This window comes from Simochromis diagramma, unplaced genomic scaffold, assembly GCF_900408965.1.
Source record: "Simochromis diagramma unplaced genomic scaffold, fSimDia1.1 OVJJ01000571.1, whole genome shotgun sequence".
In the NCBI taxonomy this organism is placed as follows: domain Eukaryota; kingdom Metazoa; phylum Chordata; class Actinopteri; order Cichliformes; family Cichlidae; genus Simochromis; species Simochromis diagramma.
The window spans coordinates 4,252,254-4,274,048 of record NW_024386885.1 but is presented as its reverse complement, the minus strand read 5'-3'; the positions used below and the strand labels follow the sequence as shown (position 1 = coordinate 4,274,048).

Here is a 21,795-nt window from a genome sequence, read left to right as displayed (position 1 = left end):
CGTTTATCCTGCAGGGCGCGCGCACACACACACACACACACACACACACACACACACACACACACACACACACACACAGTGAACACGGGGAGGCGGCCCCTGCAGAGTGAGGCGGGGCTTGGTGTGGCGTACCTGTCGTCGGACAGTGGCAGCAGCGTGTTCAGACCCTGGATGTGAGTGGCGGGCGAGCCGCCGTGACCCGCCCGCTCGTCGCTGCTGATGGAGTGCGTCCGGCTGGTGTCGTCGCCCTCGCTGATTCGCTGCCGCAGCTTCTGGATCTCGCGCTGCACTCTGGACACGAAACACACAGTGAGCCTTCAAAATAAAAGCCCCAGCAAGAATAAATAAAATGTGCAACTGCCGGATTAAACCGGTTCCTTTCGGAATCCGTTTCCATAGAAACCTCTGCTGGTCCAGCTCCGCCCCCATCCTCGGGGTCCTGGCGACAGAGCTCTTGCTCCTCTGCTCCTCGGAGTCGGGCTCGAGGGAGACGCTTCGCCTCAGGGCGGAGTGCCTCCTCTCCAGCCGGGCCACGGCCTGCTCCATCGCCTCCCTCTGCTGCTTCTCCTTTGACTCCAGGATCTCCTTCTCCTTCCTCCTCACCTTCTCCTCCTGCCGCGCCACATTGGCCGTGAACTCGTAGGTCTCCTGGAGCTGCTGGAGCTGCCGGGCGCTGTGCCAATGGAGGCTCAGCTTCTCCTCTTTGTCCTCCAGCTCCTTCTCCACCTGGAACAGCGTGTTGTCGAGCCCCGGAGATCGGTCGCAGTTCCCGTTGCCGCCGCCGCTGCGTTCCGCCAGCTCCGAGGCTCTCTGCTTCTCCTCGGCGAGGGCGGGGAGGAGGCCGTTGGCAAGGTTGGCGAGCTGTCGCTCCTTCAGCTGCAGCCTGTGCTCCGCCTGTCGGAGGAGCTGCTCCTCGTGGCAAACAGCGGTGGCGTCCTGCGCTCCCTTCTCCTGCGTCTCCTTCAGGTGCTGCTGGCGCTCTCTCAGGCCGTGGGTGAGGAGCAGCAGGGCGCCACGCTCGGCGGCAACCTCATTCTCCAGGCGCTCCCTTTGCTGCCGCAGCCCCTCCTCCAGCAGGTCCAGCTCCTTCACCTGAGCCGCCTTGAAGTCGGTGTAGCGGCTCTGGGCGGCCCGCGCCTCCTCGCCAGCATCCTCCACGTCCGGCCGCTCGGCGGCCTCTTTGGCGCAGAGGAGGGCTTCTCTGATCTCTGTCAGCGCCTGCTGCTCCTCCTCCAGGCGGCGGGCGTCCTCCCGGGTCAGCAGGGCGGTGGCGGCTTCGCGTTTCTCCCTCAGCTGCTCCTCCAGCCGCCCCACCAGACTCAGCTGCTCGCGCTCCTGCTCCTCCAGCCGCCGCCGCTCCGTCTCCAGACGCACCCGCTGCTCCTCGCGCTCCCTCTTCAGCCGCTCCAGCTCGCGGTAGATCTCCGTCTGCTCTGCCGCCTCCTGGTGCCTCCGCTGCTGCTCGTCCTGCTCCTCCGCACGCTCCGCCTCGTGCTCCTGCGGCTCCTTCCGCCGTCGCCTCCGCTGGAGATCCACCTCATTGATCTCGGAGCGCCTCTCCTCCTCGAAGCGCTCCTTCTCAGCCAGGAAGTCTCGCAGCCGGCTCTCGATGTCCTGGCTGCGGCGGTGGAGGCTCTCCTCCTGGCGGAGGATCCGCTGCTGCACCTCCTCGGACTCCTTGCGCTGACTCTCCACCTCCTGCTGGAGGCGCTCCAGCTCCGCCTTCTCGCTCTGCTGCTTGGCCTCCATCTCTTTGATCAGCCTCCTGCGGGAACAAAACAAAGCAAACGTCACCTGAGCTGCCCGAGCTCCACCAATCAGAGAGCTGGTCTTCAGGTGGGCGGACACGTACCTCTTCATCTCCAGCTTCTCCAGCTCTTCTCGCTGCTGTCGCTCAAACTCCAACCTAGGAAACAACACACCTCCGTCAGCTTCCTCGGAGCGCCCAAACGCACAAACACACACAGTCGAGCGGCGGCAGCACGTCAGACAAACAGCTTGGGATGAGACGGCAGGCGGCGACACGTCTAACCTCACAGCGGGACAGAAGCAAGAAGCTGGTGAGCAAATAAACAGCATGGATGAAGCAGACAGTGAGGGTGGAGGTGAGGAGGCACGGGACGAGTCGACACACGTCTTTGGGTCAAAACGGGACAGTTAGACAGGAAGTGCACGGCTGAGTCTACCTGAGGAAGACGGGGCCCTTCTCAGTGAAGAGACTGTGAACGGGACAGGGACACAGTTACATCCTTCAATCACAGCACGACAGGAAACTCCCTGCCCTCCTTTAGCTACTCCTCAGGTGTGTCAGGCGACTTCGTCTTCAGACTTATTAGAAATAACGGGCGTTCCCTCCTGGAACCGCTGGAGCTGCTTAAAATATAACATGACTGTAACAAACTGTACAGAGCGGGGTGTCGGATATTCAGCCATGATTCACAGCAACGAGAAGAACGATTGGTCGGTGTCTGCGGCGCGTCGCGGGGTTAAGGATCAGACCTCTGCAGAGGATGTCAGTCGGGGGCGGCGAGCTCAGCGGACGTCTCTGCGTTAGAGACGCTCGGAGAGTCGGAGAGGTGTGGCCGACCGAGCTGAGCTCACTTCAGCTGTTCCTGACTGTCTAATTACTTTAATCATCGTACGACGTGAGTAAAATTAGATGACGTGAAGCACGCCGTGCTAATCTGCAGCTCTGAACTCGCTGCTGGAGCAGCCGATGACCTGCTGACTCATCAAACCTCGGTCATCTGAGCGCTCTCACGCCGTTTGAAGTCTGTACGGCGTTATGGCGCCGTGCATCGGCTCGTGTCTAAAAGCGAGCTCAGAAACTTCCCCTGACGCTCGGACACGGCAGCGTGCGTGCAGCGCCCGTGTGGTGATGGCAGCGAGAGATCTGCAGACTGGAAGTTTGACTGAATAATGGAGAAACGGCTTCATGCAGAGCAGCTTCCTGATGGTGTCGTTATTTTATTTAAGCTCATGGACTGAAGTAATGATGGATTCTTTCAGTGATGTAAGGCTGAGGCTCCTCCTCCATCAGGAGGAGGCGCGGCGTCCGCTTCACACGGACTCCCACTCAGTGTGGAGGACAGAGCGAGGAGGTGCGCATGATGCAGTCACTGCTCTGTTTGCAGAGTCGCACAATCAGAAATCACAGCCTGTGCTCTCCGAGCCGACAGGTTAAAGGTCAGCTGGTGTGTGACGTCATCGCTCCATCAGCAGCCACTGCATGAAGCTCCTGATGGAGCCGAGAAGTTCAAGCTGATGTTCACCCCCCTCTGTGTGCGTGTGTGTGCGTGTGCGTGCGTGTGTGTGTGCGCGTGTGTGCGCATGTGTGTGCATGTGTGTGTGCATGTGTGCGTGCGTGTGTGCATGCGTGTGTGCGCGTGTGCGCGTGTGTGTGTGCGTGTGTGCGCGTGTGTGTCTGTGTGCGTGCAGTCACCCGGGGTTGTACAGCATCACAGTGGAGAGGTTCTCGCAGGACTTGGACAGATCGGTCATGGACAGGCTGAACGTGGAGAGAAGGCCACTCTGAAACAGGCAGACGGCGTCCTCGTGAGGTTCACCAAAGACCTTCAAACACCTTTCAACACCTAAACTGAGGCCACGCCCTCACCTTTCGTTTCTCCCGCAGCTTGGCCGCCTCCTTCGGGTGGTTGAAGCGAAACATGTTGGTCCTGCCGAGCAGAATGACGGCGCCTGGAAAACAAAACCCCAAACGACAGAAACGGACGATTCAAATCAGAGCGACAGAACAAAGAGCATCTCTCAGGTAAAGGTGTGTCGCCTCCGGACGGAGATCCAGGTGTCCTGGTCTGTGCACAGCGAACACGTGCTGAAGCATCACGTTACTGTGGCAACGCCCTCCATTACCTTCAGCCCTTTAAAATCTGTTTAGACAGAGCAACACGCTACAGCTGGAGACGGGCCTCACCCTGGTTGAGCTGCGACGGCTCCGTCACCTGGACTCCGTTGACCGAACACTGAGCTCCGGCGAGCGGCACCAGAGTCACCGTCCCGTTCTGGTTCTCAAACATGCAGTGCTCGCTCTCCAGGTCCAGACCGTGCAGGACTGCAGGAGGAACGAGATCACCGTCAGCAACGCCATCAGCCTCTGCACTCATCATCATTACAGTTATGACTCACTGATGTCCTGCTCTGTGGACGCGTCCTCTCTGCCCACGTAGGTCCGCCCCTCCTGCAGAAACGAGACAGAGACACGCAGTCATTGCACCCACCCCTGACGTCCAGCAGGGGCAGCGGCGAGTCAGCCGCACAGAGTGTTTACAGCGTGACACACAAACAGTTTGGTCTTCACTCCTTCATAACACCTTTACGACTCACCTGAGCTGTTTAGAGGACTTTAATGAGATTATCTGACCAATAATAACAGACCGTGCACCAAGCACTGTGATTGGATGTTAGTGGCTGGCAGGTATCCGTGTGTGGATGCAGCCTGACAGCATAAATGATCACTAATCTAAAGGTGAGTCCGGGAGCGCTGACCTTTAAATGGTAGAGGATGATGCCGGTGCTGAGGAGGTCGTCGTCGATGCCGATGAGGTGAGGCAGCTCGGAGTCCAGCACCACGCCGATGCCCTCTTTCCTCAGAGCGAGCGTCTCCTCCTGCAACATTTTACAACTTCAGCCACAAAAAACAAACATCTGCTCCGAGGGGGGCCGGATGGTCAATGCTCGCCGCTACCTTGAGGATGTTTTGAGTCTCGTTCCATTTGTTGGTCCACTCTTTAGTCAGCTCCAAGACCTGCAAACAGCAGAGCGTCAGCTGCTTCTGCTCTCAGCTGTAAACGTAACGGAGGTCAAGCTGCCGGACGGCGTGAGACTCACCCGGGCTTCATTCTGGTGCAGCTTCTCCTCCATGCTCAGAGCGGTGGGCGAGTCCAGCAGAGCGATCTGACAAACAGAAACCACCAAGCTACTGAGCGCGCTCAGTCTGCGGCCTCGGAAACAGCAAGCCGTCCGGTTCCCGAGGCCGCAGACAACACGCATCACTTTAAAAAGGCACAGAGGAAGACGCTGTAGTCCTGCACAACAACCGCCATGTTTGTAGTTCTTACCTGGTTGCCCTGGACCAACAGAGCTTTGAGCCGGGCGATTTCAGCCCGCAGTTCTCGGATCAGCCTGACGTTGGCGTCCTCGTTGATGGTGGGTTTGTTGATGATGTTCTTGGCTCGGTTGGCGTAGCGCAGAGTGCTGAGCGTCTCGCCGTAATTTACGTCGGCGGGAGAAATGGCTGAAACAGAAGGAGATTGCGTTTTCTCGGGGCGCTCTCAGACACTTGCATACGTTCACTTCGTGTTTTCTGCTCACTGGCGATCATGATGGTCTTGGAGTTTCCGCCCAGGCTGTCCTTCAGCAGCCACGTCAGCACCGAGTCTCTGTAGGGAACGAACACCGACTTCTTCTTCAGGTTGGTGTTCACGCCGCCCTGCGACATGTCGGCTGGAACGAGAAACATCAGTCAGTCAGAATGAGGATGGGGAGCGATCGGTGGCTTTAACGAGACGCCCGACGTTGACTCCATCCCTGAAAACAAAAACTGAAGCACTGATGACACAACGGAAACAAAATCTAAGATTAAAAACAGTTAACCCCGCCCCTGAGGACAAACCGCTCCTGACCTAAAGCAGAGATGACGTTCCCCAGGGTGACCAGCGACTTGTTGATGTTCCCGCCCTCCTTCAGTCGGACGCCGGTGGCTCCAGTGGCGTCGGCTCGCTCGCTGCCGGCCAGATCGACCAGGTGGATCTTACTGAGGGTTTCGCTGGGCATCTCGGCATCGAACTTGGCCTACAAGGGTCGAGCAGCAAAAGCAAACAATCACCATCCGTGAACGTTTACACGACATCCACGGCCATCACTTTGAAGCACGGAGATCATTTCAGAGCTCTCGTGGTTCTTCTCTCGCTCGCGGCTTGTTTTCGTGTCACTTCTCTCGGATTATTGGTAAAAATATTCGTATGAAAATCGTCGAGCTCAGCCGAGTACTTCCTCTGCTGACTTCTTTATGATGACGTGGAACCCGTGACCGTCGCTGACCTGTGTGAAGTTGATGGTGAAGATGGCGTGCGAGCGGCTGCTGACATCGTTCATGCCGGTGCTGGCGGTGGTGCGGTTGATGTTTCCGGCCTCCATCAGCTCCTCCACGTCGCCGTAGTTCTGCACCAGGTGTTTGGACAGATCTGAGGTCAGGAGGGAAAACACGCCGAGCTCAGAGAAGACGATCGTATCAAAGATCGGAAGAGCGAGCGCGGGCTGTGTGACGTGGACGTGGTGAGGCTGATGGGTAACACCTTGACCCCCAGCCCCGCCCCCCAAGAATCATCAAAAAAGAACCAAACTCTGCATCAGCGTTTCAGGGGCACCGGACATAAAGGTTTTACCTTCCACGTAGGGCCCGCCTTTCGGGTGCTCCCTGACCCTCAGGTTGTAGGTCTGAGTGGACTTCCTCCTCAGCAGGTCTCTGACCCTCTCGTTGTAGATCTCCAGGTAGCTGAGGACACAAGCACAAACGTGAAAACAGCCTTTCTGGCTGGACCCTCGCGTGCTGGAGTCCGACTCTCACCTGACTTCTGTGCGAAACGAAGCTTCGTCCCATCGAGTGGCCTCCGAGATCCGACTGAACAAACCCTCACAGATCCTCGGGATCAGGCCGGCGTCGCCCTAAACCGAGACCACAGACATCAGATCGGCCGGCTGAGCTTTCATCTACATCGGGGTGGGGAACTCCAGACCTCGAGGGCCGGCGTCCTGCAGGTTTTAGGTCCTGAGTCACATGATTAGTTCATTACCAGGACGCATCTAAAACCTGCATCACACCGGCCCTCGAGGCCTGGAGTTCCCCACCCCTGATCTACACCATCGTCGTGCTCCGTCACAACAAGCTCGGAGCGTTCAGCTCGTGGTGAACATGAAAGAACCTCGGAGCACGTCTGAAGGAACGGCAGAGCGTCGATGCCGCTAAATAACTGAGTAATCTGCCAATCGGCAGCAGCTTCAGCGCTCGAGGTGTTTTTGAGTAAAATACATGCAGTCAGTTTAAAGTGGAGCACACTTCGGGAGTCTCACCGGCGCTCCCATCATGGTGTAGGACTTCCCGGAGCCCGTCTGACCGTAGGCGAAGACGCAGGCGTTGTAGCCCTCGAACGCCGCCTTCAGCACGTCGGAGCCCAAATCTTTGAAAACCTGCGAGTGAAAGAGAACAAATGAGGTTGTATTTCTTCTTTGTGACACCACGGAGGCGGAGTCAATACGACGGGCTGCAGCGCGTGACCTGCTCACCTTTTCCTGAGAGACGAAGGTGGCGCTCTTACAGTCCATCGAGTCGTAGGAGAAGTCGTACGTGAAGGTTTTGGTGTGCTCCCTCACCGAGTCGCCGAGGACGCCATCGGAGATCTGAACCAATCACAGCTCAGAGGTTACAAACAGAGCGGTGAGCCCGTTTTCCCGCCATTCTGACAAATAAGAGCGTTACCTTCAGGTTGGTGATGGAGGTTTTGGTTCCTTCCATCTCGATGATGCACTTTGCCATCAGATCCTTCTCCCTGAAAAACACCACGAAGCTTCACAGAGCGAACAGGACGACCCTTTACCTTCAGGTAGAACGCTGCCAACGGCAACGCTGTCAGATGTTTGTTACCATAGTTACACAGATGATACTCCACATAGAGACCGATGATAATGACGTAAACAGGCTGTCAGTGAAAACCAGACGTAGAGACTCGTATATGACATCATCTCCTCCAGGTCAGCCTCGTAACCCTCCACTGCTATCCTGCTGCACCTGCTGCACCTGCTGCACCTGCTGCACGCCTCACAGAGCAGAGCTGAGCACGCGGCGTCTGAACTCAGATATAAAAGAAGAAACTGAACCGATAATCTAAGAAACGCTTAGAAACACTTTAAAATCTGCCGTTTGCCCACAACAACAACAACAACAACAACAACAGAGGAGGAGGGGCTTGTTTGTTTAAATAAATTTGAATATGTAGATATTTAATTTTTTTCTGTGCTGTTTTTTTGCTGATACGACCACAGAAGCTTCTCTGTGGATAAACACCACACACAGTGTCACACTCCCACAGACACACACACACGCTGCGACATCCTGATGTTTTCTCACTCAGGTGTGTTTTATCTCTGCAGGTTGTGTAACTCTGTTTACTCTCACACTGAAGCAGTCACATGACCGGAGATCGAGTTAACACAAACACACCAGACCGGAGCTAAAAAGAAAAGAGGGTCAAAGGTCAGCGGCTCATGGGACTGTGAAACGTGTTATTAACCTGCGCCGTGGTTACTTCACTCGGATGAATCTTTTTCTCAGGCTTCCTCTGTGTGAACGCTCCGTGCACCTCGTGCTCTCACACTGATGTCATTCTCATCTTACTCAGATTTTACTTTGAAATGCTCACATTAGTAAGAAGTTCAGGATGTTGCTTCATTCTTAGCAGATTGAAACAATAATCTCTCATTTCTGCTGTAATCTCAGACTGACAGCACACAGATCCAGCAGCAGGAACCACACTCGGCACTGCGAACATGAATAAATACTTAGATCAGAAAGCTGATTATTGGCTTAAACTCGGAGTTAAAGCTTCCAGCCTGGAGCTGAAGCAGTGAAATAAACAGGGCGAGCTGCAGGGCCGTAACCTGCTGCGGGCCCCCGAGCAGCCCCGACATTAACGTCAAGGTCGTCCTTTCACAAACACCTGGAAACCTGCACTACAGGACCAGGCTTCCACACGTTCACCCTGCTGCCCTCAGACAGGTGGAGCAGGCCGGTCAGAGTGAACGTGTCACATCCACCAAATGTTTCCACTGGACGGATTCAGGTAAACACGTTAATAATGTGTACCTGGTCATGAGGTCAGAGACACCAGCACACAGTCCAGGTTCACACATTTGTGTGTGTTTGTGTGTGATGTGAGGTTTCTCAGACGCACGTCAGCAAAACCACAAATGACGAGTTTAAAGCTGATTTTATATCCACACACACACAGCGCACGGACCTCTCAGTTTCACCGTCACTAACACAACATTTATGCCTGGAGGTGTATGACACACAACACTTCAGTTCCCAGTGAAGGTGGAGGTTTTTGTTTTGAATGACAAATTCTCTGGAGACTGATGACATCACTTCCTGTTTCTAAACGACTCTGCAGAGTCTGAAAGGATGCGTGAGAATATTCCAACAAAGGACAGTCAGTTTGGCGCCTCTGGGCCTCCGTACATTAGAGAGGACCTGTGTGTCTTTGTAATCTTTCAATGAGCAGTCTGACAGGTGTGGATTTTTCTCACCCCGCCCTGCTGCACCCTTCAGCCCCACACAAAAATCATGCAAAGCCGCAGACTTAAAATATGAAGCTGGAACAGCGACAGGCTGCCAGAGAGTCGATATCCGGGTTATTGAATCTGAATAAGGCAAAAATAAAATGTCAGCAGACGGGTCACGGTCACAGCTACGACTAACAGCCAACAGACATGAACCAAGCTGCTGTGGGAACTAAATAAAAATATCTCTACTTTAGGAAAGAAGTAAAGCAACGCTGACCTAAAACATAAAAACACAGAGGAAACCTCTGTTTGATCAAATCTGTCAGCACAAACCTGCAGGAGGGATCTGCCCATAACCCCTACAATCAGAATAACTCTGACTAATAACACAAAGAGTCAGGATCAAGGTTATCATGTCCACCAAATGAGAATAAAACCAGCTGGAACAACAAACAAAGACAAAGACTGACATCCTGAGGAGGCTTCAGTGATCGTAATAAACCAAACTGAGACTCAAACATCAAAAACCTCCTGATACTCAGACCGGAATAAAACACAATCAAATGAAACCAGCCCACATTTTAACCCTGACTTCAGAGACGGCTGTGCTGCAGGGTAAACCTGGGGCCTCATCCCTGCAGACTCCTCCAGGTGAGCCCGCGCAGGCTCTCAGGTACACACGGCTGAGGCGATGACGTCAGCCTGCCTTTAAATCGTGAACATGAGCCGTGATAAGCTTAAAGTCACTCACCGCCTGTTCATGGGCCGGACCCGCACAGCCACCCGGACCGACGCCATGGCTCATCCCGCTGCTGTCCGCCGCTCCGCGGAGAGGAGCCGCTTTATGGCCGCTAACAGGCGAGCGGATAAACGGGGCAAAAGTCGTACAGATAAAAGCGGAGTGCGGAGAATGGTCCAAAGGGCACAGATGGAGACCGGGTGGGAGGAGGGGGTCTCGGGAGCGAGTGGATGCTATCAGAGTCCGCTGACACCGAGTCGCTGTCCCGCTGCCTCAGACCTGCGGTCGCTGCTAGCTGCTAGCCTGCTAGCCGGCATCAGGTGGTAAAAACATCGGGATGTATGGAAGCCAGGAGGGGACACACCTCCGGAAGGACGGGAAATGATCTGTATGAAGAAATACAGGACGCGAGAGATTTTAATGTTCATCTTTTAATAACTGGGGGTAAACAAAAACACACATTTGAGATTTTATATGAAAAAATAAGTATACAGAAAGCAAAATCTGATTAATAATAATAATAATAATACCTGACAGGTTTTTAATTGACTGAAATTAATCTGCACACATATATTTACCTAAACAGATGAAGACTGGCGAAAAATCATGAAAACAAGTTAAAAAAAAGTTTGAAAAATGCAAAATTAAGAAAACTTCAGATTTTTTTTTAGCATTGTTTTTTTTATCTGACTGAAAATAAGTACTGTATTGGAAGATGGAATAGTTTGGCCTGTGCAGAAACCTCTAAGGGCTGTTTTGTTTTGTTTTTTAGTTTCTAACATTTTACTTCAGTGAGCACTTGCATGTCTGAGCTTTTGCTGTCACTGACAGGTCACTGCTGAGGGTCACTGATGCCAACAGACTCAATAAACTGATCAACAAGGCCATTAATGTTGTGGGGATGGAGCTGGACTCCCTTAGGGTGGTGTCTGAGAGGCAGAGATTGTTTAAGATAAAGACAATGCTGGATAACACCTCCCACCCACTCCATGACATGTTGGCCAGTCACAGGAGCACATTCAGTGAGAGACTGAGAGTACCAAAAACACCACTGAACAACACAGGAAATGATTCCTGCCTGTGGCCATGTCCCTGTACAACTCCTCCATCTAACACACTGTACACACTCCATTAGTTACATCCTTTTTGCACACACTCGACAGTAAAATAGCAACTGACAAAGTTCATAGGTTAGAGTGAAATGTCAAACATATATATTCCACCCATGTAATATTCTCACCTTTGTAATATTCTTAATATTTATAATTGAGCGATTTGTACATATTAGTGCTATTTCTTAAATTTGTAAACTCTGTAACATGTTGTATTATTTAAATACTTTTACTGTTACTGTCTTGGAGCAACTGTGACCCACATAATTTACTTGGGGATTAATAAAGTATTCTGATTCCGATTTTAGTTTGGATTTAATGAGTTGTAATAAGCTCACAGGTAGCTGCAGTTCTCCTCCTGGCCTGCTGGTGGCGGCGGAGGGCAGAGGTCGTGAAAGCTTCAGCCGGCGCCACAGCGAAGTGTTTCCGGAAACTACATGAGCGGTGTGAGCCCAGAGGAGGTGAGCTCTATATTTATGTTAAAACGTTTATCCGAGGCTCCTCTGACCGCGGTTTAACGGAGGAGCTGCTGGGCGGAGGTTAAATCTGTAGAGGCGATTTTTTGACGTTGAAGCGACGCCAGAAAAAAACATTTAGTTTAAAGGCTAGCTGGGCTAAGCTAACACATGCTAACATTAGCCGAGTGAGAGAGGTTTCTGGGAAGCTTTGAATGAATTCAAGCTGAAGCTTTTGATTTAGCCAGATCTCCTCAAACAGCGAGTTTTAAAGTGTAACGTAAACGATTTGTTGCTGCTCTGGTTGTGTGAGTTTACCGAGACATTAGCAAGTATTAAACGGGTAAACGAGGTTTAAAGGTGGAGTTGAACACTGAAGAAGCTGAAGCTGCTCTCCTGTTGTCTCCTCAGACTCCACCATGGACATCAGACCGAACCACACCATCTACATCAACAACATCAACGATAAAATCAAGAAGGAAGGTGGGTGCTGTTCCTCTGCATGGCTAACAGCAGCGAGTTTCTGCTGGAATCGGCATTAAAAACTGCTGTGCTGACGATCACAATGCTGATTATCTAATTTTAACAATCAGACACATCAAACACCGCAAAGGCTGGAAGAATAAAAACTAAGCATTAACTCAATGAAACACTGATTATAATCCATCAGACTGCTCCGTGTTTTAATGAGAGAGCTGTGGTATTGATTTAACTGTTAGCTCACACAGTCGGCGTTTTACCGGCTTTCTGTCCAACAGTTTCAGCAACAGTTGCCTCAAGGTGCTTAGACAGGACAGAGTAGCTATGGCCCACTTTGCCTTTATAATCACATCTTTACAGCTAACATTGATTCTTTTAGACTGCCTCAAAGTCCTTCTTTCTATTTATTAAGCTTTAACAATATCGTCACTCTTTTCTACTTTCAGTCTTTATTATGTGTAGTTTCACCTTTCATTGAAATGCCATCTTATCTGCTGCCAGTACACTTATCAGTAACTGTGATTGGTCAGATGCTGCCAGCAGCGTCCCCATCAGGGGAAATCAGGGAGAATACCTTAGTAGTAGCTTTGTAGTGCCGGGGTCGGGATTAGCCATCGTCTCTGTGGCATTCAGAGAGAAAAGTCCACAGTGGCGGCTCCTGAAAAAAATCTCAGGGGGGGCAATTTTTATGATATCGACTAAAATGACCCATTTAATGAGTACATCAAACAACACAATTTTAATTTGTTGCTAGGTGATTAACTCATACAGTGATACCTCATGCCCACTAGATGGCAACACACAACAGAAAGCTTTCCTCTAGCTACATAAGTTACAGGTAGAAAGCGAAAGAAATTAGCATCCAGTAGCCTTTAAGCAAAAATGAATGTGTCCACTTACTCATTACTTAGGCTACATCAATCCAATGTTGTGTGGTGTAATCAAGCAACAATATAAAGCCGGCTGCATCATATAAATCAATATGCACAGCCTGTCAGCCACGACTTGCGCTGGAACCAACTCCGACAAAAAGTCCTGTTGTATGCTTTTGACTTCTCCTTCGTTGCCTGGGTTAGTTGAATTTCGGGCTTGTCAGGTCCCAACTCTTTAACTTGCAGTTTTTCTGCCATTGTCCTTCTGGCAAAAGGGTAGGTTAGAAGCGATCTAACCGAATTTGGGGGAGGCTGTGCCTCAACCGTTAACAATACCGCTGCCATCGTCTCTCTCTGACCTTATAGCTCACTTAGGCTACTGACTGAGGTAAAATTCTAGAACAGCAAATCTTCGCGCGTTTTCTGCAGGGGCGCAATTTTAAGCGCCCCCAAACCATTTAATTCAGCGACGCTGATAGGTCAAATATTTATTATTTTCCCCTGGCAACCATTTAATGATAGGCTATTTCGCTGCATATCAAGGGCGCTTTGACGAGCGCCCTAGAAGAAGAAAAACACCGTTTGTTGGTTGAACTTTAATGAGTCAGCTGGTGAAAATGTTAAAATACGCCTGGCTGTATATGGGCACACACATAGTAAAACTATCATTGATGAATTTTTTAAAAATATATATTTTTACTCCTCCACATTTGGGGGGGCGGAGCCCGAGCGCCCCCTATGGGCCAGCCGCCACTGAAAGTCCACATCACATAAAATGACCTTAAACGCATCTCAACACATCCATACTACAGTTCAGTAAACGTGTGCGCGCGCGCTGTGTGTGTGTGTGTGCGTGTGTGTGTGTGCGTGTGTGCGCGCGCTGTGCGTGTGTGTGTGTGTGCGCTGTGCGCGTGCGCGCGCGCGCTGTGCGTGTGTGTGTGTGTGCGCGTGTGCGTGCTATTTGAGTGCAGAGAAATAGAACAATCGCAGGAAAAACAAACATTATGTATGTACTGCTGAATTTCTTGCAGGAAACAAGGAGCCTTTTTTCTGCAGGCTTCACCCTGAACTTTGTTCCAAAACATGTTTTAATCATAAAGGTTTTGACAAAAACTGTCAAATGAATTCTTCATTTTTTTAGTTTTCTTCTTATTTCTTTTTTATTTGGTTCAGAAGTGGCCGTACTGATCATTAAGAATGAAATCTTCTGATTAGCAACACGTTGGAATCATGTAAACTTTCTAAAGTTCTTGCACAGATGTGGCTCCAGACTCCGAGCCCTACTTTCTCAGTTCAGTCATTTTTAAGATAAATAAATCAAACAAATGTTCCACAGTTAAAGTTTTACTGATACAAACGTTTAGATTTCGCAGTAATAATCTTCCTCCGAGTTATTTCTGATGTGAATGCAGCTCGAACTGATTCTTCTCTTGAAGCTTCATCCATGAATCATTTCTTTATAACTTTAAAGTTTAATTAACTGATTAATCACCAAGGATGGAGTACCAGCTGCCTGTGACCTTTGACCCTCCTTATAATAAAAAAAAACAAAAACTCCGGGATGAACGTCGAGATGTTTGTGAGGGTGTTTGAACTCGTCTCATCTTCCTCCCGCAGAGCTGAAGCGCTCGCTCTACGCGCTCTTCTCCCAGTTCGGGCAGGTCATCGACATCGTGGCCATGAAGACGATGAAGATGAGGGGACAGGCCTTCGTCATCTTCAAAGAGCTCGCCGCCGCCACCAACGCCCTGAGGCAGCTGCAGGGCTTCCCCTTCTACAACAAGCCCATGGTAGGCCGGAATGCCACCTTCGTCGTGGTCATCGCTGACTTCCTCCCTCTGAGCAGCTGCGCCTTTAACCCTTTTGTTTTTTTCCAGAGGATACAGTACGCCAAGACCGACTCTGAGGTCATCGCCAAGGTCAAAGGATCATATGGCGACAAGGAGAAGAAGAAGAAGGAGAAGAAGAAGGCTCAGGAGCTGGCGGCTAACGCCACAAAGAAACCGGCGGCGGTGAGCGAGCCAATAAAATGTCTCCCCTCACTCCTTCATCAAACCTGTACATTTCACCTCTTTCCTGCTGTGAGACAGGAAGTTACTGTTCACCAGACTCCATTCACAAAAACAGCGATTTCCCCTGACAGCCCAAGTGAGCTGTTCGCCCACGGCTGCTGTGATTGGTCAGTCGGTTTGTGTTGGAAGACATTTCCAGCGATGGCAGAAATCTCTCGTCTGGTGGATCAGAGCGACAGTTCCCTCCTTTACCACCGGGGGCGCCGTTTCTTTTTACGTTTGACGTTTTTCTGTTTTTTAAAGATTTATTTATTTTTTTTAAAGATTTTGAAAAAGTGCGTTTAACGTTTTAGTCATCGTTATGTGGCAACCCCGCCAACGTTAACAGGTAGTTGTTTATGGTTAGACATGGCGTCGCCCTCCCACAATGAGAGGACCATGAAGGAGGGTGTTTGGGCGGGGCCTGTGTACAGAAACCCTTCATGTAATACCGGGTATGATCACATGTGAATGTATTTGTAAATAAATTAGTGCTCGTTTGGGCCGGGCTGGTCGCGGGGGCCGGGCCGGCCGCGGGGGGCCAGGCTGGTCGCGGGGGGCCGGGCTGTAGTGGATGCGTGCGCGCGCTCACTCGGATCATTTTCATGTTGTACGTTTCTAACCTGGACTTCGGGGCCAAACTCTGACCCTGTCTGTCCTGCGTGAACCCCTGATGTCGTCTAACGTGGGTCGCGGCGTACTTTCAAACGATAAACAGTAAACCACGTCATCCAGATGCTCCTGCAGCTGTCTCCCAGCATCTGCGATGATGTTGAAGCTGCACTTCGTGTCTTTACGTGAGACCGTCGCAGCCTCCAGCTGCTGCTTCGTAGTCGTCTTTATTGGACTGTGACTATAAATCAGCCGCCTCATTTCAGGCTAAATCGGCAGCCGCTGCAGGTGGAAGCAGCCAGGCTCCTCTTCATCAGCCGCTCTAACAGGGTTTCCGACAGGAAATGGCAGCAGCGGGGCCGGGCGGCGGACGTAAACGAGCCTTAAACCAGGATGGCTGCTGCGCTCTGCTCCTTTATTCTGTCGTTTAACTAAGTCTGTGAACCACTCGGCGCTCACTTCTCCTCTCGTTGTTCCCGGTTTTCCCGGCGCTGTATTCATTTCTGACTCTGCTCTGTTCGCCATTCCTCTGGAGATGAAACCTTTGAACGTGTTTAACGCCTCTGTCTTCTTTCTTGTTTGCAGGGATTGGCCCCTCCTGCGCTCACACCTGCTGTGCAGGTAAGTTTTACCTGAGCGTTGTCATGCCTTTGCCTGTCCTGTTATTCCACAGGAGCCGGAAAAAACCTCCTTTTCCTGATAAGGAAACAAAGTTGAGTGATGGCGCTCTCTGGGTTTGCCGTGGCTCAGTGGGAGGCTGTGGGCCGTCGGTGGTTTGATCCCCACGGCCTACAGCCTGCGTTCTGTTGTCATTGTTTTAACGTGGCTGCAAACAGTGGATCGACGCCACCTTCTGGCCACAGCAGTGTGTTGCAATCTAACGGCTGCTGCTTTAACAGCAGGAAAATAACTGGATAACTTTTAGAAAATTAAAAATTTCTGTTAAAATTTATAGAAAAGTGAAAGCAGTGAACATAAATCCCACGCTGGCCCGGGTCTCCTCCTGTTTCCCATCTCTGGCTCACCCGTGGGATACGTCAGAGTTATGAGTGACTCGCTGTTAACGGTGTGCTGCGACCAGGCGCTGATACGGCTCTCGCTCTCTTCGCAGGTTCCAGACAACCCTCCGAACTACATCCTGTTCCTCAGTAACCTCCCCGAGGAGACCAACGAGATGATGCTGTCCATGCTCTTCAACCAGTGAGTGCTGCACAGCTCACTGTGGTCCTGCCACATACACACACCTGCTGCTCCACCCACACACCTGCTGCTCCACCCACACACCTGCTGCTCCACCCACACAGCTCCATCCACGAGGCTGCTGAGCTTTGATGGAGCCGCCTGATTTAAGACTTTAAACAAATGTGAACAAAAACTAAATGCAGTGATTTACAAATCTGATCATTTATGCTCAGCTGAAAACATCAAAGGTTTAAAGTTGTAACATTGTATTTATTAAGTCCGTATTTCAAACGTTTGTGGTCACATCCAGCAGCTTCCATACGTCAGAGATCTGAACGTGCTCAGCCTCCTGACGTTTGAACGTTTGTTTTTCGCCTGCAGGTTTCCGGGTTTCAAAGAAGTGCGACTCGTGCCGGGGAAACACGACATCGCCTTCGTGGAGTTTGAAAGCGACACTCAGGCGGGCGTGGCCAAGGACGCGCTGCAGGGCTTCCGGATCACGGCGACCTGCGCCATGAAGATCACCTACGCCAAGAAGTAGTCGCCTCGTCCAATCAGAGACGGGACACAGAGACTGAGGGGGGGTGGGGCTGGCGATTTGGGGGATTTCTGTCGTCTGGCGGTGTGCGCAGCCTAATGGCGTCTGTTTGTTTTTGTTTTTTTAAGTATATTTTCTAAGAGGAACGCCACGGAGCTGCTTCTGATTTTGTAAAATAAAATCATTTTTCATAAACGTGCCTCACATTTTTACTCTGACCCCCTCAGGTCTCAGAGGTCACGGTGTCATCTGACAAGGGTTTAGAGAGCACTCTTCTCCTTAGCGACCGGCGGTTGCCGTGGTTGCCAGTCGGCGTTTGAGCCTGTGTGGTTTTAGACGTGAGCGCTGAGACGACTCAAGCCTGTGTGTTTTCGCCGCGTTTCACCTCAGGCTGCTTTTACATTATTGATCAAAGCTTCGTGTCGTCATGCCGACAGGTTGGCTCACGCCTGCGGTGCCGGCGGCTCGTCTCGGGTCTTCAGGATATGAAAACCTTGTTAAAGCAAAGCCTCGGGTTTTATTTCTGTCGTAGCTGAGTTGTAGTTGATCATCAACAACATCCAATTAAAATCCAAGAGTTTCACCAAACGTGAAGCTCCGCCTCTGTTAGTACAGTAACCTCACAGCAGCCGTATTATTGGTCAGATGATGTCATTCAAAAGGCTCCAACAGTACAAACACGCTCAGGTCAGGTGACGCTTCAGCCACCTGTGTCACCATCCGCCGGCTGGTTAAACGTGCAGATGCGTTATAACTGCACAGGTGTCAGAACGGAGGATTGGCTCAAACTACAGGGTTTTTTTCTACGCTTGGGTCTGTATGATGTCACAGAGCTCTTGTCCTTATATGGTCATCGGGCCTTGCCAGCTGCTGTTCAAAGCTTTACCTTAGGATAACCTGTTTCTGCGACGAAGCTGACGAGACCCGACCCCTTAAGATAGAAATGAGCAGAACAGGATTCTTCTGGGTTTTAAAGTAGAACTTCTTCCTCTTGTTTCTGTCAACGTTGTGATTTTTTTTTTTTATTAAAAGTGATTTAAACATGTGCGGCGTTGTTGTAGATTCTTTTCCAGTCGTTTTCCTGCCTCCACCTGTCAGTCGTGTCGCTAAACAGAGAAGGGTTATTGATCGCCGTCGGCACATCAGTGCTTCCTGTGATGTTGGCTGTTAATTTCCTCAGAGATGCCTGCAGGGGTTTATGGGATTGTGGAGCTGTAAGTCAGCCGTGACGGGGTGGGATCGACTTTTGGTATTTTATTGTTTGGTCTCACGGTGCAGGCCGTCTGAAGAACAGCGACACGTGGAGCGTTTGTATGAGGGCCTGTAGGAAGCACAGCCTGTATATAAAAGATGGAGGTAGCAACCTTGACCAAATAGTCACACACTGGCTTGTAAAAGTGAAACCTCGACGCCTGGAACTGAAACATCATCACAAGTGGACTGACTCAAGTTTGGAGCCTCGAGTGGCCATCAGAGGAACTGCAGACGCTGTAAAAGCCTCTGATGCAACAGGTTAGCGGGGGAGGGAAGACAAATGTGATGTCATGCTGCTCTGGTGCTCTAACCTGTGAAAACAGGTGAGCAGAGAACGAGTGCTCGTCACAGGAAGTCGTGCAGCCGTCGGGACATCGTTCTGCCAACTTCCTCTGTTTAAGCTCCTCCCTCTGAGTGCCTGACAGGGCGGTACAGCTGTGGCTTAGACTGGGTGAGATGTACCTGTGCAGCTGTGATGTCGTCTCTGTGTTTGGAAAGCCGGTGTGACGCCTGAAGGTCTGAACCAATGAGCACAGGCCGGAGAACATTTCTGACTAAGAATCACCATAGATTTAAATTTGAGCCAAAACTAAAGACTGAGCTCAAAAACTCATCAGGAAACAGCAAATAGGCTTTGCAACCACGTTACTGCCCTCTGGTGGCCAGCATAAATAGTGCAGGTTCGCTTTTCAGGCCCCGAAGCTTCGTCCATATCTGACACATCGATGTGAAGAGCTGAAGATGCAGCTGACATTTGGAGGAAGAAGCTTGTGGATCTTAAGTTTAGATTAAAAAGTTTTCAGGTTTTTGTGACTTTAGGAGCTTAAAACAGACATAAACACTCCAGTGAGGCCGAGCGTTAAACCTCCGACTGAATCACACCCTTGACCAGAAGATGGAAGGCCACCTCAGGTTTTATGTTTCATTCAGAGTTCATTCCTCCAGCTGTGGAGAGTTTCCACCCCCGCGCTGCTTCAATTTATCTGCCTCTTTGGCAGCTGCAGGAAAATGAATCAAAATGTTTGAGTACATCAACAGAAGCGAGCGGAGAGCAGCCATGCTGAGACACGCACGAGGAAATCTTTCATCCTGGATGGAAAACGCATGCAAATGATCTTTATTCACTGTACGCTGATAAATATGACAGTCACATTAATAAATAACCAGCAGAGGAGGTGGGAGAGTGTGCGAGGCCTCTGCTTTTTAAAACACAAACAATAAATGTTTCAAAGTACACACTGTGTCTGTGTTTGAAGTAATCTGAGTGCCCAAAATGAACCGAAGCCATCAGATGGGTGTAAAGAAGCACTCGCTGTAAAAACATCAGCAGCATCTGCTGTTGATGGGATATCAGCCACAATTAAACTGGGCCCGGGCTGTACTTCAAATTTCAAATTCAAATTCAAATTTTATTTGTCACGTACACAGTCATACACAGTACGATATGTAGTGAAATGCTTGGACAACTGCTCGTGACCTAAAGAAAACAAAAAAGGAAAAGGCTATGAATAAGATAGGAGGGAAGGAATAAAATATAAATTAAGGTTAAAAATGAAATAACTGTACAACACAAATTAGAATGAAGGGTAAATTTAACTGGGAGAATAAGATAAAATATATAAATTAAAGTTGAAAATAAAATAACTGTACAACAAAATACACAATATAGAACTATATAAGAATGTATGAAGAAATATAAATAAATATATACACAATAACAGCAGCGTGATTTAAGTAATGAAGTGAAAACAATGTCCAGAAAGTCCAGTGTGTGTAAGAACTATATGTGTGGGTCAGTACTGTGTGGTGGTGTGATTGAGAGACCGTATCGCCTGCAGGAAGAAGCTCCTCCTCAGTCTCTCTGTGTTGGTCTTCAGGGAGCGGAATCGCTTTCCTGACCTCAGCAGAGAGAACAGTCTGTTGTTGGGATGGCTGAGGTCCTTCACCATCTTCCTGGCCTTGGTCCAGCACCGCCTGCTGTAGATTGAGTGCAGGTCAGGGAGCTCGGAGCGGATGGTGCGCTCAGCTGACCGCACAACCCTCTGTAGAGCTCGTCTGTCCTGCATGGTGCTGTTCCCGAACCAGGTTAAGATGTTTCCCGTCAGGGTGCTCTCTATGGTGCACGAGTAAAAGTTCCTGAGCACCTTGGAGGGCAGTTGGAAGTCTCTCAAGCGTCTGAGGTGGTAGAGACGCTGACGGGCCTTTTTCACCACGGTGTTGATGTGACAGGACCATGACAGGTCCTGCGTGATGTGAACTCCGAGGTATTTGAAGCTGTCCACTCTCTCCACTGGACACTCGTTGATGACGGGGGTCTGGTAGTTCCTCTCCTGCTTAGTGCTGAAGTCCACTATCAGCTCCTTTGTCTTACTGACGTTTAGAAGGAGGTTGTTCCTCTGGCACCAGTTCTCCAGATTCCTAATCTCCTTCAGGTAGGCCGTCTCGTTGTTATCAGAGATCGGGCCCACCACGACGGTGTCGTCAGCAAACTTGATGATGGTGGTGGAGCTGGTAGTGGCCACACAGTCATATGTGTACAAAGAGTACAGCAGGGGGCTCAGAACACACCCCTGGGGGGCTCCAGTGCTGAGAGTGGTGGAGGCTGAGACATGTCCGCCCATCCTTACTGCCTGTGGTCTGCCAGTTAGGAAGTTGGAGATCCACAGACACATAGATGAGCTGAGTCCCAGATGCTCCAGCTTGGTGGTGAGTGTGGAGGGAATTATGGTGTTAAATGCAGAGCTGTAGTCTATGAAGAGCATTTTAACATAATTCCCCCTTCTAGTGTCCAAGTGAGTGAGTGATGTGTGGAGGAGATGAGAGATGGCATCGTCTGTGGAACGATTTGGACGGTAAGCGAACTGTAGTGGGTCCAGTGTGTCTGGTAGTGAAGAAATGATGAAGTCTCTGACCAGGCGTTCAAAGCACTTCATCACTACTGAGGTGAGGGCTACAGGGCGATAGTCATTGAGAGAAGCAGGGTGGGGTTTCTTCGGGACAGGAACAATGATGGACTCTTTGAAGCATGTGGGGATCACCGACTGAGATAGAGAGATGTACTTGTGTCTGCCCCCTGGTGGTGGAGACGGAGACAAAGATGGACGTAGCTGCCTTGAGGTCTCTTTTTTTTTAATGAATCCAGATTTGAAGCCTCGAGGTAAACGTGCCCGCCGTTGCTGTGCTGGTTGCAAAAATGGAGCTTG

At 50.5% G+C, this 21,795-nt stretch overlaps 2 protein-coding genes across 9 annotated transcripts in view; one reads left to right on the top strand and one right to left on the bottom strand.

The window, feature by feature from the left end:
* kif16ba (kinesin family member 16Ba) overlaps nt 1-10,398 on the bottom strand; it is a 20,112-nt gene extending 9,714 nt beyond the window's left edge. For 2 of the 7 annotated variants that reach the window (XM_040033613.1, XM_040033615.1), the window contains exons 1-22: nt 10,049-10,398; nt 7,496-7,565; nt 7,303-7,416; nt 7,090-7,206; nt 6,587-6,684; nt 6,405-6,514; nt 6,061-6,203; nt 5,643-5,811; nt 5,332-5,463; nt 5,079-5,254; nt 4,849-4,914; nt 4,706-4,765; nt 4,507-4,626; nt 4,147-4,198; nt 3,935-4,072; nt 3,617-3,699; nt 3,443-3,531; nt 2,187-2,219; nt 1,853-1,906; nt 404-1,765; nt 133-291; nt 1-8 (exon numbers count right to left, since the gene is read on the bottom strand). The exon at nt 1-8 is cut by the window's left edge and continues 95 nt beyond it. In XM_040033613.1, coding sequence (XP_039889547.1) covers nt 1-8; nt 133-291; nt 404-1,765; nt 1,853-1,906; nt 2,187-2,219; nt 3,443-3,531; nt 3,617-3,699; nt 3,935-4,072; nt 4,147-4,198; nt 4,507-4,626; nt 4,706-4,765; nt 4,849-4,914; nt 5,079-5,254; nt 5,332-5,463; nt 5,643-5,811; nt 6,061-6,203; nt 6,405-6,514; nt 6,587-6,684; nt 7,090-7,206; nt 7,303-7,416; nt 7,496-7,565; nt 10,049-10,095 — 3,400 coding nt within the window. In that variant the 5' untranslated portion in view covers nt 10,096-10,398. Of the gene's footprint in view, nt 9-132; nt 292-403; nt 1,766-1,852; nt 1,907-2,186; nt 2,220-3,442; nt 3,532-3,616; nt 3,700-3,934; nt 4,073-4,146; nt 4,199-4,506; nt 4,627-4,705; nt 4,766-4,848; nt 4,915-5,078; nt 5,255-5,331; nt 5,464-5,642; nt 5,812-6,060; nt 6,204-6,404; nt 6,515-6,586; nt 6,685-7,089; nt 7,207-7,302; nt 7,417-7,495; nt 7,566-7,660; nt 10,028-10,048 lie in introns of those variants that run through there. The other 5 variants (XM_040033617.1, XM_040033618.1, XM_040033616.1 and 2 more) reach the window with 4 other exon arrangements.
* Nucleotides 10,399-11,483: 1,085 nt separating this feature from the next.
* snrpb2 (small nuclear ribonucleoprotein polypeptide B2) lies at nt 11,484-18,383 on the top strand. Of its 2 annotated transcripts, none has more exons than XM_040033668.1 (7): nt 11,484-11,609; nt 12,015-12,086; nt 14,573-14,745; nt 14,833-14,967; nt 16,204-16,239; nt 16,730-16,818; nt 17,182-18,383. In XM_040033668.1, exons 2-7 carry the CDS (start codon nt 12,023-12,025, stop codon nt 17,339-17,341), a joined length of 657 nt encoding a protein of 218 aa, XP_039889602.1. In that variant the 5' UTR covers nt 11,484-11,609; nt 12,015-12,022; the 3' UTR covers nt 17,342-18,383. The 2 variants fall into 2 exon arrangements, with proteins under 2 accessions (XP_039889602.1, XP_039889603.1); XM_040033669.1 differs by lacking the exon at nt 11,484-11,609 and adding an exon at nt 11,636-11,911.
* The last annotated feature ends 3,412 nt before the right edge of the window (nt 18,384-21,795 follow it).